The following is an 18,289-nucleotide window of genomic DNA, read 5'->3' as shown; positions in this document are numbered from 1 at the left end:
AAAAATTAAAAATAATGCATTTGGGTGGCAAAATTTTGAATACAATCTATAAACTGGGGGGGGGGGGGGGGGGGGGGGAGAAGAGAGAAGAGAACCTCTGGGGGAATCTAGGATGGAAAAGGACCTGGGGGACCTAGAAGATGATAGGCTCAGCAATTGCATGCAATGCCACACTGCTGCTAACAAAGCAAACAGAATATTGGCATGCATTAAAAAGGGTATCAACTCCAGAGATAAAACAATAATTCTCCCGCTCTACAAGACTCTGGTCCGGCCGCACCTGGAGTATGCTGTCCAGTTCTGGGCACCAGTCCTCAGGAAGGATGTACTGGAAATGGAGCGAGTACAAAGAAAGGCAACTAAGCTAATAAAGGGTCTGGAGGATATTAGTTATGAGGAAAGGTTGTGAGCACTGAACTTATTCTCCCTAGAGAAGAGACGCTTGATAGGGGATACGATTTCAATTTATAAATACCGTACTGGTCACCCCACAATAGGGATAAAACTTTTTTGCGAAAGGGAGTTTAATATGACTCGTAGCTACTCATTAAAATTAGAAGAGTTTTAACCACTTAAGGACCACCTTACGCCGATGTACGTCGGCAGAATGGCACGGCTGGGCACAAGCACATACCTGTACGTTGCTTTTTAAGTGCACAGCTGTGGGTTGGGAGCGTGCCGCCGGCGGTGCACTCCCGAATGGTCCTGTGCTCCGTGACCGCGGGACCAGCGGACCCGATCGCCGCTGGTGTCCCGCAATTGGGTCACAGAGCTGAAGAACGAGGAGAGGTCTGTGTAAAAAAACCTCTCCCCGTGCTTCCCTGCGTGGCCGTCACCGATCATCTCTTCCTTTTATAGGGAAGGACGATCAGTGACGTCACATGCCAGGCCACGCCCCCCCCTACAATAAAAAAAAAAACACATAACGTCATACATAACACCTACACTGCCCCCTAGTGGTTAACTCCTTCACTTTCAGTGTCATTTAAACAGGAATCAGTGCATTTAAATAGCACTGATTGCTGTATGAATGACAATGGTTCCAAAAATGTGTTAAAAATGTCCAATGTGTCCACCATAATGTCGCAGTCACAAAAAAAAAAAAAAAAAAAAAAAAATCGCTGATCGCCACCATTACTAGTAAAAAAAAAAAAATATTAATGAAAATTCTATAAAACTATCCCCTATTTTGTAAACGCTATAACTTTTGCGCAAACCAAAAATATGTAGAAGAATATGTATCGGCCTGAGGAAAAAAAATTTTTTTTTATATATATATTTTTGGGGGATATTTATTATAGCAAAAAGTAAAAAATGTTGCATTTTTTCAAAATTGTTGCTCTAATTTTGTTTATAGCGCAACAAATAAAAACCACGGAGGTGATCAAATACCACTAAAAGAAAGCTATATTTGTGGGAAAAAAAGGACGCCAATTTTGTTTGGGAGCCAAGTCACACGACCGCACAATTGTCAGTTAAAGCGACGCAGTGCCGAATCGCAAAAAGGGGCTTGGTCCTTTGGCTGCAAATTGGTCTGGGGCTTAAGTGGTTAACCGTAAAACTACATAGAGGATTCTTTACTGTAAGAGTGGCAAGGATGTGGAATTCCCTTCCACAGGCGGTGGTCTCAGCAGGGCGCATCGATAGTTTAAAAAAACTATTAGATAAGAACCTGAACAACCACAACATACAGGGGTATGCAATGTAATACTGACATATAATCACGCGCATAGGTTGGACTTGTGTCTTTTTTCAACCTCACCTATGTAACCGCTATCAGTTGGTCCTGGACTATGAAGAAATGGGCTGGGGGGCCGAACAGGGCTGCTGCAAACTTCTAGTGCTGCTGTCAACCAGGCAGAGGGCGGCAATGGCTGGGCAGACATACATGACATAGCAATGTTGTGCTTTGCCATGTCAGCCTGCGGGAGCTCTCATGCAAGGGTGACAACACTACTACTACTACATTGAAAGTAGGGAAGTAACTAGCTTAAGCCTTGTAGTAATGGACTTGAAGGCTGAAAGGAAAAAAAAAAAAGATTCTTGTCCACAGGGAGGTCTTGATAGAGCAGTCAAATATAGGTTCTTACACTTGTGTGACCTACATACCAGCCATGATCCAGTAATGATAAGGGAACATTTTTGGTCAGTCTGGAAGTAGGGTTCCGAGTTATACTGAGCTGCTCCAGGATTGCCTGCTGTTCGGTTTTTCTGATTTTCCATTCTTGTCTGGAGGAGGGCACTGAAGATGAATGAAACCATAATTTAGATTGATTTCAGTATACAGGAGACGAAAAGTTTCGTCCCCACCTCCCTCAGTCCACCACAATTAAGTAGAAGAAAGGACACATTTATAACGATGTCTTAGCAGCTAAAAGTGGGGACCCCTTGTCTGGCTAGATAGATAGAATAGATCATTTTAGAATGTAATTATTTTCCTGGTTAAGTATGATGTCATAAGGTAAAGGATCAAACAAAACACAAAAATCTTCTGATGCATCGTCTTTGCTTACTTGATGTCCTCGCCATAGCAAATCTTTGTGTCATCTGTTAGGAGTTCACAAGCAAAGCCAATGTTCTCTGCAGTTTCTGGGGAAAAAAAGAATTATATATTTCTGTGTGACTACATAGAAACTGGATATGAAACCTGGTATACATAGTACATGCATAAATAAATTTCTTCAAAATGCCACCAATGTAAAAGATTTTTTCACTCTCACCAGTTGCTTGTTTTTTTGTTTGCGTTTTTACCCAAGTGTGGTAGCAGCCTCCTCAAGTTTCTAGTGGTTTATTCAGAGATAATGGACTGATAGGATGAGAGATGTATGGGACGCACATGTGAGATGCATTAGATTCCAATGGGATTCACACGGAATTCATACATGTGAGATGCATGGGATGCCAATGGAATGCACACATGGGAGACCCATGAATTGGCAATGGAGTGTGCATGGGAAGCACACACACGAGAGACCCATGGGATGGCAATGGAGTGCACATGGGATGCACATGAGAGATCCATGGGATGCCAATAGAATGCCAATGGGATGCACAGTATGCATAAAAGATGCATGGAAGGCCAGTGGAATTCCCATGGGATGCATACGTAAGCGATACGTAGGATGCCAATGGAACGCACACATGATGCATACGTAGCAAGGTCCGAGACCTCTAGAGGCCCAATGGTGACCTCCAGAGTCAGGGAGAGCTGACATCCTTCTGTGTAGAGTGAGCTACAAGGCATGGTGGGTGTACTGCAAGATAAAAGGTGGGTGCCAGACACTTTGAATGCAAAGTGATTTATCGTCTCTTAAACAGAACTGTGGAAGAGAGAGAATTAGGGCCAAGACGCCCTTAAGTAGATGAAATGATAATTGGCAGACTCCGACTTCTATAGGAAAACAGCTATACAGGTGAAGGCCTCCAGCCAAACACCACTTCGGTATAGGTAGGATTGCGGTCTCCTATGGCAACAATCTTGTAGCAGTTACTAACAGTAGTTGTATTCAACTATTGGCAACACAAAAAGTTCTCAGCTTATTCCAAAGTCACTCACTGAGTCTTTACAAACTCCCAGTCTTTCACTAGACTTCGGATCCAATAGCCACTGGATCCCCTGCGCTTTTCCACTTAGTACTCAGTATCTTCCTCAAGTGTCACTCCCGCTTCTTTGCTAGGTCCCTGGCTTGGCACTCACAGATACTCTTCAAGCATCATCCTTTCTGACATGCTAAGTCCCTGGCTTGACACCCACTGATGCTTCGCAAGCGTCACCTCTGCTATCCCACTGGGTCACTGGCTTGGCACTCAACAAAGTTTTCCCACTTCTTCACCATCCCCGGTTGGTGAGAAGACTGCTCTGGTAATGGCTTCAGCTCACTCACAGTGGTCTCCATTTACAAGGTGGTTGGCGACAGCGTCCCCTTCTACCTCCGACCACAGCTGGTTTCCCCGTCCGGCGAAACTACTACTTTTGGTTGGACTACAAGCCAGCAGTCCCAACCCTACTCTGCCCTAGAAAGCCTGGAAAGGCCCCCAGGCAGCCTAGCAGCTAAATGTCCCAGAGATAGGCCTAAGGCTTCCAGCCTAGCAGCCAGGGGCAGCACATCACAGACAGCTGTCCGGGTGACACAGAACCCTGATCACCTGACTCCATCCAAATAAATAGGCTCTCTCAGCAGGCCAAGGGAACAAAGAACATCCCTGCTCACTGGCTGAGTTTGAAAAGCCCCTGTCTTATCTAATGTCACTAGCACAGTGCCACCTAGTGACAGAAGAGAAAGGGTGCAACAAGTCCAGATTTAGAGAGGAATCAATTAATCTCCTAACAATTGGCCAAGGCAACTATCCCCTGGTAACTAAATTTGATAGCAACCCTGCCTAAACATCAGGGTGCCACACATACAAGAAATGCATAGGATGTACACGAGAGATGCATGGGATGTGGAAAAGGTGCACATGTGAGAGATGCAAGGGGTGCATATCAATTTCCACTTTCAAGTTTTGTAAACAAAGTCAGTGCACGGCATGCACATCCAGCAGTGGAGGGTGAGCAAATGAAATAAACAGGGACTGCGGCATCAGTAAAACCCAATGATACAGAATTTTTTTAAGCATAAACTTAGAATGTAATTACTGACCTCTCTATATATATAAAAAAAAATCCAGACTGATACTTTTTCAGGCCAGTGTCTCAATGTACTGAATCAACAGGGCTGAGATGACAGCCAGCCAACTATCATTTTCAGGCCAGCAATGGCAACGTTATGTTTTTCTCATAATAGATGTCCTAAAAAGCTATGATAGGCAAAGCAAAGCCAAAGGTTTTTCAAGTGCTTGCATGTGCTAGGTCTGAGGCTCAATAAAAGTATTTTACACAGAGGGGTGAAAATAAATAATCAAAATAAAAATAAAGGATAACTATTCATCCATCGAAAACTATGTAAAAAAATTTTTTTATTTTTTTTTGAGAATAGGGCAAAATCTATTATTTTCTGGGTTATATTTTCAGCAGATTGATATTCTTGGCAGATGTGAAAATACTCAAATATGGCCACTAGCTGGCATAGATTTAGATTCAGAATACTTTATTAATCCCAAATGGAAGTTATGATGATCCAGTAGCTATAATTTTTTTGCAGAGAACATAGCCTGAGAATATTTGATTTTGCTCCATTTGCACAGAACATGCAGTTTCAATGGATGAACAGCTATGCAACTCAGAGTATCAGGAGGCACCGTGATAACCATATGGACCCTTCTTTTGGTAGTCATGTTTATATAGCCTTTATGTAAAAATGAAAAACCTTTTATGTAAACTGACTCATGGTAACTGGTGGGCATTGACTATGTTACATACTAAATACCCCTATAGAATTTCTCCCAGCAGCCAATCAGAAATCTGTATTAAATTCAAACATTTGATTTGGTGAGGATGTTTTGGATTCGGGTTTTTCAGATCCATTGAGCAGTTATTGTTGCCCTTGTTTCCGTTAAAAAGATTCAGCCAAAGGTTTGTCCTTTAACCATTGTTTAACAGAGACCGAAAGTGATGGGAAATCCAAAATTTTCCAATCATCATGTGGTGTGAAAATCTTGCAATAGAGACACCTAATCTGGTGACCACTTTCTAAGAGGGTAATACCCTTGTGAAACATTTCCTCTCTTCCTGTTGTGTCTTAATAAAATAACCCTACAACAGTAATAACCCTTGCCTACTCCATTTAAAAAACAGGAAAAAAGTCCTGCCTACAAACACAATTTAATTGTTACTTTTTGGGGCATATACATTTTTCCTTTTTTTATAGTTTTTTTTTTTGGCGTCATTTATACATTTTTGGGGGTACAATATGTGTAGAACACATGCAGTATAATTGGTTAGTGCTGAAAGTTCACTTGTTGGAAATTTCTGCAGCAGACACAACCACGTCAATATCAAGAGGCCAAAAACTATCATATCAAAAACTATCATATCCCCTTTCTTTGACCAGACGTACAGTAATAATAAAACAATGGGAATGGTTGGTAGGCTTTATTGCACTTTGTTGCTTTTTCCCTGAAGCTGGACTGAAACACGTATGAAGGTTCTCACAAAGGTTGTGTGCCTTGTGATAGACTCAAACAGCTTTTTCGCCATGATTGGATGCACCCACTATACTGGTTGGAAGGTCTATAAAACAAATACTTGAGCACATAGTCTGGGACATGTTTGTAACTGTTGCAGCAGGTGTGCAGTCCTAGGAAGCTAAGCGAGATACCATCACCAGAAGAAGCCATTGCGGGAAGAATGATTCAACACCTATTGAACTGGGCTAGCAGTTTTAAGTGGATCTCTCTTCATTAGAAAGCACCGGACCTTCACTTCTTGTACATACCTTTTTTATCCCCAGTCAGCACCCAGATCTTTATATCTGCTTTGGCAAGTTTAGAAATCGTGTAGGGTACGCCATCTTGAAGTTTGTCTTCAATAGCTGTGGCTCCCAGCAGCTAAAGGAGAGAAGTAATAGATGTAATTATGTCGATGTAACATGCAGTGATATCAAAGTATCTTTGATTTAAGGTGCACGCATCCATAGACACAAACAAAAGTAGTAGCAATCTTGAGAGCTCGACCAGAAGATACAGACTTTCAATTGCCTAGGTTCAAGTGATACTGTAACAGCAATCCACATTAGCGTCACTCCAACATAGTAAATTGATATTGGTCCAGCCCAACAAGGCTCATTGTGTTGCACAAGGCAATGTTGTCATGGCACACAAGGCAAGTTGAGAATGTTGTCCAATGCTACATGGCTATCTAAAACAAATGTCTCACATTGTCTCAAAGAACCAGCTTTGGCTCAGGCCCAAAAAATGGCTTCCTCCCCTCAGAAAGCCACTTTCCATTATCTGACCACACACTCACCACTAGGTTGGTTTCAATCTCTTCATAGACTTTATCCAGAGCTTCATCCCGGTTAACCATGGCCACACTGGCAGCCAGATACCTCTTACTCCACTTCTCAAATTCTTCTTCAGTGATGTCCTTGTAGGAGAGACACAAGGTCCTAAGAGTCTCATTGGCAAAAACCTGATGGAGGAAAATCATGAACACTTAAGTATATAAAAACATTAAAGAAGACGTCTTAGTTACTTTAAAAGTCAACGTGAATTCCTGACATAGCACAGTATACATTGCCAAAAACGTTACCCTTTATCAACAAAAAAGCAGTACTTGAGCTCCAGTCAAATGAGACTGAATATGCCTGAGGGAAATCTCCAAGAAGGATTAGTCACAAGTCAGCTGCAGGTAGATTGAAACATTTGCTTAGTCTCCTCTCTCCCCAGTGATCACCTATGAGAACTTACTCTAAGCAGTGATTTGTAAAATTTAGGGACCAACTTATAAATGGAGAGCAGATATAGCCAACCCCTCCCTGATAAACTCTGAAGCGTTACGCACAGTGCGGCACAGATTTTTGCATCTCATTTACAGCACCTGGTAGTGCCCCGCTAGTCCTCTGATTAGAAAAGAGCTTGCCTTTTTTATGACGAAAGAAATTAGAAACAAGTGACTTTCAGGGTGAGGACAGACAAATCTACAATGTAGTATATTATTAGGCACAGAACTGAATGCAAACAGAACTAAAGTATATGGTATGTGCTGAATGGTGCACAGTCCACAGGTATAGTGCATGGCAGGTTATCTGAACCACAATTAGGTGTGTAAAGCCAAGTCTATATAGTAACTCTTGGCATGCTTGTACATTCTATGCTCCAGGGTTGAATGGATGGAACACCACATACAGCCAAGTAGTGTTGATGCTATCATTTATAAGCACAGCACAGTGCATACAACCAGGGGCGGACTGACCATTGGGCCACTTGGGCACTGCCCGAGGGCCCCATGCCACTAGGGGGCCCCCCCATCAGGGTTGCCAGCCTCAGAAAACAAGGGACAGTATGTAAAAATTTGTGATTTTTTTTTTACATCTGTCTCTGAAATGTCCCTTACCGACATCCTTTTGGTCTAAAAAATCCTGAGATTATAGCTGCCCCACCTCTCCAGTACCTTCTCAGCCAATAGAAACATGTCTGTGTATACTGTGTGATTGTATACTGTGTGTGTGCACTTGTGTCTACTGTGTGGCCCCATAATCTGATTGCCTGGGGGCCCCATGAGTTGTCAGTCCGCCCCTGTATACAACCGGAGTGGAGTATATCCTTTACAGCTCAGTGAAATTCTGCTAGGAACAGGCATTTTTCTGTGTTTGCAGTTTTTACTTTAAAGAAACAAAAAACATGGAGAAATGCATGCATGCAATGCAGAAATCTTTAATCTTGCAATCTGCAGATATTTGTAATCTTGCCCAGACAAGATTTAAAAGGGATATTAAAGGCATGTTTAAAAAACAAACAAAGATGTTATACTTACCTGCTCTGCCCAGATCCTCCTCTTCTCGGATCCCCCATTGACTCTCCTAACCCCTCCCTCCTCCCCCAGAGCAAACAGCTTGCTGTGGGGGCTCCCGAGCTGCTGCTCTGCATGTCCATTCAGACACAGAGCTGTGGCTCAGCTCCACCCCCTCTCTTTCTCATTGGCTCACAGGCAGCCATTGGCTCCTGCTGCTCTCTCAGCCAATGAGTTAGAGTCCCAGGAAAGCCGAGGCTTGCGTGCACATCGCTGGATCGCAATGGAGGTAAAGCATTTTTTTGTTGGGGGGGGGGGGGCTGAGGGGGGCCACTGCACACTGAATGTTTTTTACATGAAGGAAAAAAAAAAAGCAGCCTTCAGCCTTTAGAACCAACCACTTTAAGCAGTTGGCCTCCATAGTAAAACAAAATCGGTTTTGGATGTAGGTGCCCTTTAAAAACAGATAGTGCCACTTTGACACCCACCCATACTTACATCTAGTGCCTCCTGAGTTTCTTCTTTAATGGGGTTGTTAGGATGAAGACGTTCATATATAACGGTGTCTGCCCCCTTGCAATACAGCCTAATATTACCATTGGGTTCACGCACTAAGGAAGCAAAAAAATAAATTATAGAAGGATAAAGATTGATTACACAAATATATAGGCTGCAAAATAAATTAACATAGTACTTCTAAATGCACTTACTCCAGCACTAGCTGCACAGCATTGTGGACTAGGTCTACTCAATGTGTGTTAAAATGACACTTGTAGTCTCTAATAGAGGGTCTGTGTGACAACATAGGAGCACAACTGAGAGACAGGGACAAACTGTTGTCACCTTATAACGGGAAGGTTCTTAGCAAGTACCTTTGTGGCAGGATCCCCAGATATTTTAACAATTAAAGTAAATAATAAAAGTTATAACAACCTTTAAAATTAAATTCCAGAGGTAAACAGAGAAAGGATTAGTTTGGAGGGTAAACATGACCAAAATGAGGGGGTGTGAGGGCTGGAGTGCTAAGATGAGCAGAGGCGTGGAGTTAAAGAGGAGCTCCAGGCTCCCCCTAAAAAACTAATAATCAGCATCTACAAATACTGTAGCTGCTGACTTTTGATATTAGGGCACATACCTGTCCAGGCATCCAGCGGTGTCCTCACTCAAGCCGGTTCTTCAATCAGATCAGCTATCAGGTGCTGGTGCCCCCATCCTGACTAAGGGAAACTGTCAGTGAAGTCTTGCAGCATAACAGCTGCTTTCCTAATGCGCATGTGTGAAGCGTGCTGGGTTCAACAGTGTTCTGGGACCTGTGAAGTGTCCCAGAAGGCTACGAAGGGGGGGGGGGGGGGGGGAGGGGCTTAATCTGCCTCCCCCTTTGCCAGACGTGGCACTTTTTGCAGGGGAGGGAGAGTGGATACCTGGTTTTGACAGGTACCCGCACCCACTTCTGGCTCAGTTCACCGTGGCGAAGGAGGGGGGAGACAGATAAGTGGAGCTTCTCTTTTGGGGTGGAGCTCTGCTTTAAGCAGAGATGATGGGGTTGGGGGTGCAGAGGATAGGGGGGGCATTTAGAATGCACAGATGTACTGAGGGGAGGTGGATAAAGGTGAAGAGATGAGCAGAGAGGCAGGGAAGGGTCTGCCATAGTAAATACCCATGTTACTGTACATAGTTGGTAAGTGTAAGGCTTCATTCACATCATGCATGTGTGACATATGCGAGTGCGCACGTTCCCATGCATCACGTGAAGGGCAGCCCCTGCCACGCATAACGCAATGTGCCCCCACCCACAGTTCGCTGTGGCTTGCTATAAGCGCCACATTACTACCCTACTAAAACGAGGCACCCCCTCACCTCCCCCCCGTTATCCTATTCCTATCATATATCATATTTTCTTCATAGTCCGATATTAAATTCATATTATGCAATCTTCTACCCAGCCAGTGGATGGAGCTCTAGTCTCCTTTTCTCTTATTCAGCCTTTTAGCTGGATATATGTTTTTTCAGCGATAACTCAATGCCTTATAAAACAGCTTAGTCAAATGTTTGCATCAGCAATGGAAATCCTCAAATCTAGCTTGGCCTGCTTTGTATGCCATTTAGCTAGACCACAGTGCCCTGAGATTCCATTTAAAGAAAGAAATAACACTTATACACAGTATGGATTCTTTTATGGCAAAATCTAGGGAAGGAACCCTACAGTTTTGGAAGAGCACCTCACCTATAATAGACATACGCTTGCGGTCACTGTTGAAGTCAAGGATTGCGAGCACTTCGTATGTGGCTTCTTTCTCCAGCTCGCTTATGGTGATGGTGCTCTGAGTTCTCGTTAGAAACACAAAGCCGAAATTCCTTGCCGCTGTCACCAGAGCCCCTTCATCCGGCGATGCCGCTTGGTAGATTAGTTCACCGTCTGTAATGAAATGTGAACTTTAAAATCATTCAAGCAGAGTTGAATAAAGTTCTAAGTACAAGGAAGGGTGGTAATGGGAAATCTCAGCAGCCAATTAGAATTCTTCTTTCATTAGTTTGCCCATTCTTATCTGCATTGTGATTAAACTGGATTACAGACCACTACGCAATATAAACTATTACCCCCTGTTATGCAAATTTTGGCTTTATTCAGGAATGTTGGCCCCATTCTCCCCTCCTTTCTTTTGGACATTGAGACTGCCCATTAAATTGCTGGACTAATAGAAAGTTGTAGACCGGGATGAGGCCAACTTGCTACATAAAATCCAAATTCGGGTTTTACAGAGGGAGTGTAAGTCCACTGGTACAGCTTGCAAGCACGTAGAACAGTGGTCTCCAAACTTTCGAAACAAAGGGCCAGTTTGTTCTCCTTCAGGTTGGCCAGACTTTGGCTAGTGGGAGTAGAAAATGTCTGTTTGTCAATGGGAGTAACCATGCTTAAGGCTTGGTGGTCAAGAGAAGGAACAGCGCTCTGCCATTGGTATTGGTGGCAGGAATTGTGCCCCATCACTGGCATCAGTGGAAGGAATTGTGCCCCATCACTGGCAGGAATAGTGTCCCATCACTGGCAGGAATAGTGTCCCAAGTACCAGATAAAGGCAAGTGAAGGGCTTCATCTGGCTTTCGGGACCATTAACTTAGAGGACAGTTATTACAAAAGGTGCTCATTCATAAAGCAGAGGTATTTCCTAACTCCTTGATTAGGCTTCTTCAGGACTTATCGTTGTGTGCTTTATAGATGTACTGGGACGCTAAAGTACGCAAAACCCCACTGATTTGAATGCATGAGATAGGTCACGTGAAAGGGCACTCCAAGACATCCCAAGGCTTCACACTACGCTCTGAATTTTATAAATAAAAACTAAAATGTAGGCACAGTGTGGAACCGAGCGTAAACCATGCTCTGGTATAAATGAGCCACTAAGTTTTATACCAGTACATGCACACTACAAAATCTGTACCTTGGATCAGATTGGATACAATTCTAATTTCCAGGGTACTCCCACAGCCAACAAAACCAGACTGGTATCATGACGGTCCAAGCTGTGCCAAACCCTGCAAATCTTTGTTGAATATTTGCACATACTGTACTGAGGTGGCAGAACTGCAACTTCCATACTGAAAAGCCAGCCTTTGCATTAAAAGGAGACATATGGCCAAATCTATTTTGGCCCTGCTTCTCCTGGGGATGATAGGAATGCAATTCATTCTGCACTCCTGGTAATTGTTTTCAGCTGGCAGTGGGTTAAAGCCCATGGTTGGCCGACGTTACTCTTCCAGTCCGAGCTCTGGAGAGATCCTGGACTTTGTCAGGATCCATTCAGATGCCTGTCCGGCAGCTGGCTCAGCCTCTCAGTGAGCCCCCCGAGAGCGGCTCCCACCCCCTCCACAGCAGAGCACTCCAGCACTCTGTCTTAGAGGCGGGAGGGGACAGATGCAGCATTGGATCTATGCGACATCCACCTAGGCGAGTGTGTGTAATATATATATATATATTTTTTTTTTTTTTTTTTAAGAAATCTCATACTTTTCTTTTAATTTGCACACATCACTATACAGGTGCCGTCTGTTATGGTCTACTGACAGCTGGACAACTATATGTATAGGTCAGGTGTAAATACCAGGGTGTTGCCAATGGGTATTTTTTATTTGGTTACCTTTAATTAAACATTCCAACTGAACAACTTAATATAGGTTTACAGTCTTATATTTGATCATCAATATCACACATTTTAAAAGTACCCCAATAACTGCAGCATAGTGAAGTTAAGCACTTACCATCTGTCTTCTCCACCATGACAGTGTGGCACAGAGAGAGCAGCTTGAAGAAGAGACGGACATCAGGATCCTTTCCTGAACGGATCTGTTCTATTAAGTAATGGTCGCCAAATGTAAACTTGGAGTCTGCTAGTGGATTCCAGCCAAAGTCTACCGGCTGCAAATAGATAGATAAGATGAATACAAAATCCTTGCACTTGATTTAAATTATAATATATATATATATATATATATATATATACATACACACATACATACACACACACACACACACACACACACACACACACACACACAGGAACAAGTCCAAATTTTCCAAAACAGAAATTGCAACAACATAAATCAGCCTTTGACCTTTTTGAAATACCGGTAACTCGATTTAGAATATTTTACCTATATTGGTGGGGTTGCAACTCCCAAACTAAAAAGCCAGCCTTAGTATAAATTTGCGTGCACATCACTATCGAGGTGTTTTTAGCTTCTTCTGTCAGCTGCATAACTATATCTAATTCATCCCCAACATTCTGTTATCTGCAGTACTTACAAGAACTTGGTCTGACTGCAGTTTTATATTTCACCAGCAGGTGGCACAGGCCTCCACAGAGAACCATGCCTTTTTATCCCATCTCAGAATACCCATGCAAAGTGGCTGTTGTAGCTTTGTTGCTTCTCTTACGTCATAGCTCTCTGGCAAAATGCGAGATTGCTATTTTTGCTTGGATTTCCACTTTTTCTACGCATTGGCCATTTTATTACTTTTTTTTTTTTCATAAATTTTTTTTTTAGCTTTACTAGAGACAACATTACAAAATTGTTGTTTTATTTTTATCCTTCAGGAAATCATTTGTCTAATCGAACGTTTGTCCATAACTGCACAAAAACTGCACATAAATACACAGTATAAATTTACTTACCTCACTATAACCAGACTTCTCCGCAGCAACGTGCCTCTGCTCACCTGCAAAAATAGGAATTCATTTTTACAGAAATGCCACGTAAGAAAATCTCTCCAAAGACCAAATTTATCAGGAACTACTGAAAGAATCATCCAGGGCTAAAAGGCGTATGATCACTTTTGGGCCCCTTCACACCTTTCTAGTGCAGCGTTTTGGGGGGGGGTGCGCAAGTGTTTAAACGCATGTTATGTGTGTTCGCTTGTTGTGATGCCATTCTTTGCAGGATGATTTAACCCAATGCACTTCTGATGCACACTTGTTGCGGCACAACACAAAGCACAGAAATTATGATAACTACCATGCATCACGCGTCAAAAATAGCGGTCTGATTGATTTTTTTTATTTTTTTTGTTTTTATACTCCATCCTGATGTGTTGGAAATGAATGAATGGGCGGTCTTAAAAAGTGTATGTGAACCTTCAGATTGTAAAACAAAACATTCAGTAAAATAGAAATTAAAGAATGAAAGGGGCAAAACTGTGTGTATATCACTCGTATATTACACACACACACAATATATATATATATATATATATATATATATATATATATATATATATATATATATATATATATATATATATATATATATATATATATATATATATATATAAAACCCCTTTTTTTTTTTATAAAGGGATCACATACCCTTTGTTCTCACCTGCATAAAAGAGCTCAGAGTGCAACAGGAGGAGAAACAGCAGTACACTAGTCCTCCCAGTGAATGGCTCTGTGTGGGGGGTGTGAGGACAAGTCTGATCATTGGAGAGCAGGATGAGTTCCCAGCAGACAGACAAAACACTGACCATGCTGTGCGCGCATGCTTAGTGTGGTCAGTTTTTGATAGGAAAGCAGGGGGACTGATAGGATCACCAGATATTTCAGCCAAAAGGAAGCAATACAAAGAAAAGGATACATTTTAATACAAGTACATGGTATATCAGGAATATGAAATATTGGGATTTACATATTCTTTAACATAACACACATTATTGTGCAACATATTGAGCGTTAACACGTGGAATCGTGTGAAGGGACACCAAGATGCCCTAGGTACCCTAACAAAATGCCGGATGCGCAATAAAGTCTCTTGATACTAATGTGGTTGATGTCAAAGGATAGGAACACAGCAAGTAGATTTCATCCAATACATGGGAGGATCGTATATTATGAGCAACGTCACAATCTCTGAACTCACCATAGGTCTCCCCGTTAATTGTGCACTTTTTGAAGGTCATTACGTTCTGTGTCAGTGTGCCAGTCTTGTCGGAGAAGATGTACTGGATTTGTCCCAGTTGCTCATTGAGGGTTGTGGTTCTGGCTTTGGCTGGTGTGTCTTTCTCGGCATGGTACATCTGCAGATCCCAATTAATAAAGTAACTCTGACCCAGACGAATCACTTCAACACTAGAATAAGAGAACAAAGGATCCTGGTAAATCACTTCTTAATTCTATGGGCACATTTCTGCAGTATCAATGAGCCTGATATTCTGAGTGACAGAACTATATTGCGGACATCAACATATGACTTAACTGTAAAAACCCTTTAACAAAAAGAACACTGAAAGTGGAATATATGTAACTGTCCCCCACTATGTTACATATGTCAAACAAAGCCAGTGGGCTGAATTTGGCCCGCAAGGCCTTAGGGCTGCAGCTGGAACTCCATTCTGCCACCTCAGACTCTCGCCCTTCACTCCCACTACCCACTGTCACATGTACACCGAAGCCTTCTGTTTTTACAAAGGAACAGCTTTGTTCTCAGCGGTTCCTGGATCTAATAGACTCCTGCATGCACTCATGGCAAGCCACAGCAGGGAGAGATCCCCAGAATCAGAGAGAGTACACTTTCCCTGCAAGGCGAGGCAGAGTAATCTACAGAGGGAGGTACTGGAGATGAATACATGGGTAGTAGAGCCGCCTACACAGAAAAGTACTAGAGCCAGGCCAGATAAGATGGAGATTCACTGACCGTACACATCGCATGCCTGAACCCTGCACTCAGCGAAGCCCTGCCTCAACCCTGCACTCTGTACAGAGCGTATCACTGAACCCTGTAATCTGTACATAGCACACTCCAGAGAGGCCTGAAGCAAAAAAATTATAATAATAAAAAAAAAAAAGGCAAAGAGCAGGCATGAAGGCCAGCAGGGTAGAACCATATTCAGGTGGTTAATGGTAAAGTGGTCAGAGGTTGGTAAGGGGTTGTAGGCATTGATTGGTGTGGATAATGCTAGGGAGGGGCAAGGACTGTAGGGAGGTGGGGTTGTGAAGACTGAGGGGCACTTTGAGGCAGACGGGTGACAAAGAAGCTTCTCACCCTATGGATGTTGGACTTGTTGGGTGGTTGTAGCGTTATAAAAGCATAAAAAGTGCAGCGCAAAATGCCATGACAAAAAAAAAAAATTATATAAATTGTCAAAAAGTCACATTTATGTCATTTGTATTTTTTTTTATTTGAATTTGCATTTTGCGCTTCACTTTTTATGCTTTTATTACCATTTCAGGTGTTGTTATTAACCTTCAGTGTTCAGCTGGTAAACTACTGTGCGTTTACTATTTGCGCTGATCGCATTTTATACCTTCTATATCGGCTGTAGTGTTATGTTGGTTGGGTCCTTAGAGGCGTCCAAATTTTGCTGTGTAAGATCAGAGCAAGGACCAGTCTACGGTATGGCGTCCTATGGTTGAGCCCGGGTTAACGGTGGTTTAAATGGTATTTGTGGAGATGGAAGTGTCAGCGGGAAATTTGGTACTGCCCTCGAGCCGATGTTCTGCAGCTGAGGTTCTTCAAGTGGTTCCGCAGATGCAAATTTTCTGTTGGTTTCGGTAGTGCCTCCAAGGATCGGCGACCTGGGGTCATTATTTTTATTACTCTATATTTCTGTTCTAAGAAATGTTGATATGTTTATTGTTAATATATGGCTGATACAGCCAAAAGTGGGACAGTCCTATCATTTTAGTGAGAAGTGGAAAGTGGGATTCACTGGGCTGCAGAGGTCTACGGAAGCACATCTACCTCTGGTATGCCTTAGTCATGAACTCTGCACTCTGTACGCAGTGTAATCCTGGATCCTGCATTTTGTACATGGTGCACTCCAAATGCAACCGGCCCTTTGAGGGCAACCATACTGCTGATGTGGCCCACAATGAAATTAAGTTTGACACCCCTGCACCATGTCCTATTGTTAGGAAGATACTAAAGTGAATCTATGCATTGCTCATGCAGAGTAAATAAACATGGCGGCCACACTCGCAAGGTATACAGTACATACCTTCCCTTCACCATTAAGCCATTGAAAGTAAAAAGTTTGTGTTTTCTCTAAATCAAGAGTTGGAGCTAACCTTGAGCTGAGGACTCTTATTGGTCTTATGTGACAGCCCTGGGAGCTTGAGTAGCCAATCACCAAGCTCCAGCACTGTCACGTGGTAGAATGAAAGGAGTCACATTCTACATACCTGTAAGCACCCAGGGGCTGAAGAGCAAAGGGTAAAGGATATGGATAGGGCTATGCCAGGGTCAGATAATTTTTTCAACCACATGTGATCAGTTATGACATCAACCATTTGATTGTATAACAGTTTGGATGAGAACACAACCAACCTGACAGCTACATTCGACACGTGCTGGGAACATAATCTTAAATCGATGGGTTTAATTATGCTAATTCATGTAAAACAAAATTTGTTCACTGCCTGTATATGCCTTAAAGTGTTTTTTTAACTAAAAAAAAATGGATACTGCTCCTTTAAAGCATGTTATATGACACAGTGTTTGACCTGGCTGATCCTGCCAGTTTCTCTCCACCCCTCTGTAAACTGACCACGGTGCATCATGGCTGCTGAGACCAGACACTGTGGTCAGTTTACGTGCCTGTCAGCAGCCTGCTCTCCTCTACATTCCTGTGAACTCCTCCCCTCCCCTCTCTGTGTGTGAGCTGTCCCTCCTGCTGCTCTCATAACACTAACCTGTATACACCATCAGCACTGCCTCCTATTGCAGTGTCCCCCTCTGTGAATGATTTATAAATATAAATGCCATAAATTCCTCATTTAAGAGTCGAGACTGCGATCATATGACTAGCCAGCTCTCTCATCCTCCCCTCCAGACTGACGTCAGCAGAGGAATCTCAGCCCTGCCCGCTGCATCTCTCAGTGGAGGAAATAAGGCAAAACAAAAAAAAACAAAAAAAAAAAACTCAATACACCTTTGAAATACAGTAACTTGTTTTCTTCCTCTTAATCTTTTATCCCTCTTAATGCAAAGGAAAATTAAAACCTGTTAATCGTAACAAAAGTCCAGTGAGTACCCAATTTCTTGTAATGAGCCAACAATGCTTCCTCTTCTGCACTGAAATCCCTTAATGTTATAATGAGCAGAACTGATAACACAGCTTTTAATTTCAGTACAGAAGAAACAAAGTGACTTGCTTAAAGTGGTTGTAAACTCTCCCCCACAACTTTGTCCCATGTAAATCAGCATAAAAAAACCCTAATGAACACTGCTTGTAGATAACTCCTTACTTAGTATTGTAATCCTTTTTGCTCTTTAGAATGACGTCACTGAGCATGCTCAGATCTCCCCTGATTTACGGCACACTCAATATGTGCTTGTCTATCCGTTATCAGGACTTCCTATGGCACACACCACTGAACTCCCTGTAGGCTGCATAATCACTCAGAGCTTCCT

The 18,289-nt window shown here is 42.6% G+C and overlaps 1 protein-coding gene across 1 annotated transcript in view; it reads right to left on the bottom strand.

The window, feature by feature from the left end:
• Positions 1 to 18,289, bottom strand: part of LOC143941041 (phospholipid-transporting ATPase IC-like) — a 150,200-nt gene that overhangs the window by 20,130 nt on the left and 111,781 nt on the right. Inside the window, 9 exon segments of the mRNA XM_077462950.1 lie at positions 2,110 to 2,242; positions 2,514 to 2,589; positions 6,375 to 6,486; positions 6,905 to 7,069; positions 8,888 to 9,000; positions 10,614 to 10,805; positions 12,644 to 12,800; positions 13,558 to 13,601; positions 14,798 to 15,006. Of these exon segments, the coding sequence (XP_077319076.1) occupies positions 2,110 to 2,242; positions 2,514 to 2,589; positions 6,375 to 6,486; positions 6,905 to 7,069; positions 8,888 to 9,000; positions 10,614 to 10,805; positions 12,644 to 12,800; positions 13,558 to 13,601; positions 14,798 to 15,006 (1,201 nt within the window).

The sequence above is a fragment of the Lithobates pipiens genome, unplaced genomic scaffold (genome assembly GCF_037356315.1).
Source record: "Lithobates pipiens isolate NorthernLeopardFrog02 unplaced genomic scaffold, aLitPip1_a1.2 Scaffold_3, whole genome shotgun sequence".
Taxonomy (NCBI): Eukaryota; Metazoa; Chordata; class Amphibia; order Anura; family Ranidae; genus Lithobates; species Lithobates pipiens.
Note: the sequence above shows the minus strand (reverse complement) of the source record. Positions and strands in the feature narration are given on the sequence as shown.